Raw genomic sequence first — 5,134 nt, 5'->3', positions numbered from 1 at the left:
GAATTTTGCATGCTCATGACGAAATAAAGGAAATGATTTTGGCATATATATCTTCACACCTCATCAATACTCCAATTCATGTGAACCTTCCAATCCCACCAACCAGTCGCGCAAGGCTGTCATTTTTTGTCGTCCTCTCTGGTATTTCTTTCTTTTCTTCTTTTATTTTTATTTTTCTCTCTAGTTGTTATAATCTGAATACATCAGTGATAGATATGGTTCTACAAGGCAACGCATGAAACCCTCTAGTTCTAATGGAAAAGCTCCAAATTCCAAAAATAAGGAAAAGACAAGAGCAAACTATAGACAATCTCCACAACATTATTTTCTTTGATAACTTCAATGAGTGAAGTATGAACATCTAACCTACAGAAGATTGTCAACATAAGATATTTCATTATGTTGATTTAACAAAATTTAAGGTTAAATATAAATAAATACACCTTTACTTGCTATAAGGACAATTACTTGCCACATCCAATATCAACTATTTACTGCCCTCCTATCTTATTAAATGAATACACTATGTATTGTGCCACATGTCTTACTTGACCTTGGCTGGATTAGGAGTAACCGATTTCTTTATACAGTCTACTATTCCTTCACAATCTGCTTCCAGAGCACAGACTGAAACATCATCATCCTCTGCATATGAATGAGGTGACCGGAGGTTCCCATGGGTTTGACAAGCCTTCATTGTCTTACAATGTTCAGCTTCGTCATCTCTGATATTTACAAATACGTCGTATAGATTCTCTAGATGACAAAAAATAAACTATTAATCATCTCTGTGAGAATTTTTTACAGCATATTGAAAATTCTACTGCAAAGAAGTATTTTACTTGTTCTAAAACAAATAATTACACAAAAAAGGGGTTGGGAAAACCTCAAGAATGAAGTTTACGTACAAATATTTTCACTTCAGGACAGGAGCAATTAACAGCACAAATAATATACAATGTTCAAAACGTTGATTAATGATTAGCCACTTAAAAACTTGAACCATTGATTATTCTGAAGGACTTGTGCTAGAAAAATCCCCTCCCCCAGACAACAATTCAGAATAGAAAATTAGTAATAAAGTAATGTTGGACCAGGTTTCAAGGCATACCTATCTTAGGTCTTCTAGAATTTGGAACTCTGGAAGTTTGAAATTCATCTGAGGAAAATTATATGTAAAGTGAGAATTCCAGGTTTTTCCTCCAGTAGATACCCTAGTTCATAAAAATGAAAAGCTTACCAAATAAATACAAGTCATCTCCTGTATAATAATTCACAGCAACCTCAGGAGGCGGCATTTTTTTTAATTCCTCTGCAAAAAATTATCAAACCATGTTAGAGTTATTTAAGCACCTGGTACAAATAGACACAATAAAATGAGCATGGGAAGGAAAGTGTAAGGAACTTTCATCAAATAAAATCATTCGTATATTATTATTGAATAAACAATGCAGTATCATTTATCTGTTTTCTCTTCTGTAGGCTTATACAGCAAATTAAGGTGATTTCAAACCCAAGTTAATGCAGGACAGAAGATGAAAAATATAAGAATCCACATAAAGCTAGAATAACCTGTCATTATTCAACTATGCTACGGGCTAACTGCTTTTATGATCTATCATTAATTATCGTATCAAATAATCATGAACAATGTGCAAGTATAACACCCAATGGTTTTCCAGACCTCAATTACAAAGCATAAACCAAGAGTGTAAACAAAGAATAAAACATAAATAACCAAAAAAAATAAAAAGAGGAAAGAAATATCCATAATACCTCCTTGGGCCTTGATAAATTTGTCATAAGTTTCAAATGCATGACTCTCTACACATTCAGAAAAGTGATCTGCGGTAAAATAAAGCATTCACAGAATCAGTTATGCAAGAGCCAAGCTTCCAAGTAATAGAATAATTCAAGAACCAAGCTTCCAAGTAACGAAGGCCATATAGGTATAGATGCTAGGGAAAAGAAGGCCATATAGGAGTCTAGGAAACTTTTGCAGTTACTCTTCCTTTACTACTGTCACTAATCCAACCAAGCAAATAACCAGTGAAAATATGTACATAAATGTGCAGGTAACTTCTATCTTTTCAATCAAACAAATGGGAATTTTTCCCTTGATGTCTTCAAATCTCCTCACATGATCACTTAAAGATGATACAAACAGAAAACTAAAAGATGTAGCAGGAATTGCAGTTAAACAAAATTCAAGTATTTAATACTTACATGCCATTCTTGGACTTACTGCATACATTAAAACTGTCATAATATAATAAAATATTGCAATATGCTGAGCAAGAAACCGATCAAACCACCAAGCATTCCCTCCTAGTTCCTGCAGTCAGAGGCCCAAGCTTATCATCTCATGCAATAAAGTATATGAAAAATAGAGTCACAACTAATGCATGTGAAACTACAAAACTTGCAAAGCTTTCTGATATTCATTTCTAATTTTTATTTGATTTTCTAGTATTTGGGTGGAAAATATATTCTGAGAACATGTTCTGTTATTGGTACCTCAAAACAACTTTCAGAAAGCAGTTTGCAATGTTTGATGTAGTGGTAAAAAAGAGCACAGCTTCCTGGCCAATTGTTACAATCCATTGAAGATGGACTTGAACAAAATGTAAATAGCTTTTATCTGAATATTTTCATCTGAATTTTTAACTATAGAGTTATTATCCATAAAAACAAATGAATAAAAAATGCAAACTTAAAACATTTCCCACTACCAAGTTATCATTGATAAAAATAAGCATGGGCTCGCATATAAGGAGTACATTTATGGGACCCAATCATTATCTTCAAAGTGACACATACCAATGTACTACTAAATTTCCCTTCCCTCAATATAAGTGATCGTCTCAATTTTCTCCTACTTTCAATAGGTCTTCTGCTTCGGCGGTTAAGTTTATTCATGATATATTCAACTACTGATCCTCTAAAAACAAAACAAGTGTTGGATGGACAACTAACAAGATTTGCAGGCTGGAATGAAATACTTTGAAAATTAACCAGTCAGACATCAGTTACATTAAAAAAATTGTCAGAGCTCTTACTTCCATGATGAGCAAATGATGCATTTCATTCCAGCTCTCAGCGAAATGTACTTTCAAATAATCTGCTCTTCTCCACCATCCAAAACTCTCATACATATGGAGAACTGACATAAAGGCTGCCATAGATAACAATACACAGAAATCAATACTGAAAAGTCACAATGAAAATGCCCAGGGACTACATAAATTAAGTACAAAATTGACTATGATGCTTGACGAGCATGGTAATTTTACTGCAGTACAGCTAAAATATTGCAAGTTCGCAACATTATCGTGAACTTAAGATTAAAACCACAACCTAACCTACAGGTTCATTTATAAAAAAAAGGTAGAGTGTAGCAGTAAGGATTCAAGTACGTACCAAAGTAAGGAACCCTGGCAATAGTCTCCAGCACATAAAACCTGGCGTAGTCTCTATCATGGTACAGAGTATCAAGTATCTTTATCACAGAATCCTGAAATTATCAGCGAAACTGAAAATGAGTAAATAACAACTAATACTCACATCCTTCTTCCTACTAATAACAATCCCCAAAAACAGAACCAACGAGTCAAGAAAAGTTTCGACTGTGTAAGGTTATCGTTTTCCACCGCAACATCGAGGTTGTGCAATTTGGACCACATCAATTGCATTTGTGTGCGATTTCCTTCAATATCAAGGAAAGCGACAAAACCGTTTTTAAAAAACATTGCGGAAATTGTTTGCTAAATACTCACACTCTTACGAACTCAAATAAAATGTTTTGGTAAAAAGTTGAACAACAAATAAGTACGCAACAATACAACAGTAACAGTGATTCTGACAGCGAATTTCAGTTGAGAGTTGAAAGAGGATAATTAAATTACCGTGAGAAAGATATTGACCGATTGTTCGACCTTGATAATCCGCTTCTCAAACGCAGAGGTGTTAATTGAGTCCGCAGCAGATTTTCCATTAGCGGTGTGAAGTGGAGATGATTTGGAGGGGAAGGAGTCTTGCACGATCACTTTTTCCTCGTTATCCTGAAGGAGAGAAGCGCGAGCCCTAGAGAAGATGGAATCAGATAATGAACTGAAAACAGAGGAAGGAAAGAAGGAAGGTTAGGGTTACGAACCTGAGAAATTGTGGAGCGGTATGAGTTCGGGAATAAGAAAATGGTTTGGGGAGAGAGGAGGTAGCAAAGAGTGAAGAAGAGAGAATAGCCGCCATGGTTGAGAGAGAGGGAAAGGGAGAGGGAGGTGTGTGTGAGAGTGAGATATTAATGGGATTGAAGAGAAAAAAAAGAGAACGACAAGGTGAGAGGTCCACGGAGGCATTAGATTTATCAAATGCCGCATTATTCCGGCGACTTCCCGTGCCCCCTGTATTGGGATATTCTTTCTGTTCGGTTTTCCTTATTTTGTTTTTTTCTTTCAACTACAAAATTCGGTATTTCGTTGTCCTTTCACGGAAAATTTTAGTATAATCGACCTTTGAGTTAATAGAATAATTGTTTTCACATTTTCTTATTTATTTAAAAATGTGTAGAGATAGAAAGAACCGAGGAACATAAAAATCTATTGAAAATCTTTTCTCCTCTAATACATTCAATAGTATATTAATTTCATAAAATTTTAAACTTAAAATTTATTTATAACCTATTTTAGGTTTATCAGGTCATCCATTATAGAGTGTTATAGAGTTTTTATGGAACCACTCATTATATAGTCTCACGTACAAGTTGGCAGGTCTCGGCGTGAGAGTATATTGTCCACATCGACTAAAGATAAAAATATTTCATAGTATATAAGTAGGTGCAAAACTCACCTTATAAGCCAATTTTATAAGGTTTTTAGTTAAGCTTGAAGTCGACTTCTTAATATAGTATTAGAGTTATTTTGAATTATCCTAGTGAAAGTTTGTTGGACTTATCATGTTAGTTGTTATCGGACCATCCATAAATATATAGTCTCATACACAAATTGACAACCTCGACATGATGAGATGTGTGATAAAGATCTCACGTTAACTAGAGATAGTATATAATGAATGCAAATCTTCTCGTTTAGCAAGTCAATTTCATAAAATTGAGTTAGACTTAAAATATACTTATAAA

At 34.2% G+C, this 5,134-nt stretch overlaps 1 protein-coding gene across 1 annotated transcript; it reads right to left on the bottom strand.

The window, feature by feature from the left end:
- Positions 1 to 301: 301 nt before the first annotated feature.
- Positions 302 to 4,521, bottom strand: LOC137832184 (ubiquinol oxidase 4, chloroplastic/chromoplastic). The gene is made up of 9 exons (XM_068640216.1): positions 4,154 to 4,521; positions 3,906 to 4,083; positions 3,421 to 3,514; positions 3,060 to 3,175; positions 2,227 to 2,335; positions 1,777 to 1,845; positions 1,241 to 1,312; positions 1,112 to 1,159; positions 302 to 756 (listed from the first exon to the last, which is right to left on the bottom strand). Exons 1-9 carry the CDS (start codon positions 4,246 to 4,248, stop codon positions 545 to 547), a joined length of 993 nt encoding a protein of 330 aa, XP_068496317.1. The 5' UTR covers positions 4,249 to 4,521; the 3' UTR covers positions 302 to 544.
- Between the last annotated feature and the right edge of the window lie 613 nt (positions 4,522 to 5,134).

Source organism: Phaseolus vulgaris, chromosome 6 (genome assembly GCF_000499845.2).
Source record: "Phaseolus vulgaris cultivar G19833 chromosome 6, P. vulgaris v2.0, whole genome shotgun sequence".
NCBI lineage: Eukaryota > Viridiplantae > Streptophyta > Magnoliopsida > Fabales > Fabaceae > Phaseolus > Phaseolus vulgaris.
This window is presented reverse-complemented; position numbering and strand designations above follow the sequence as displayed.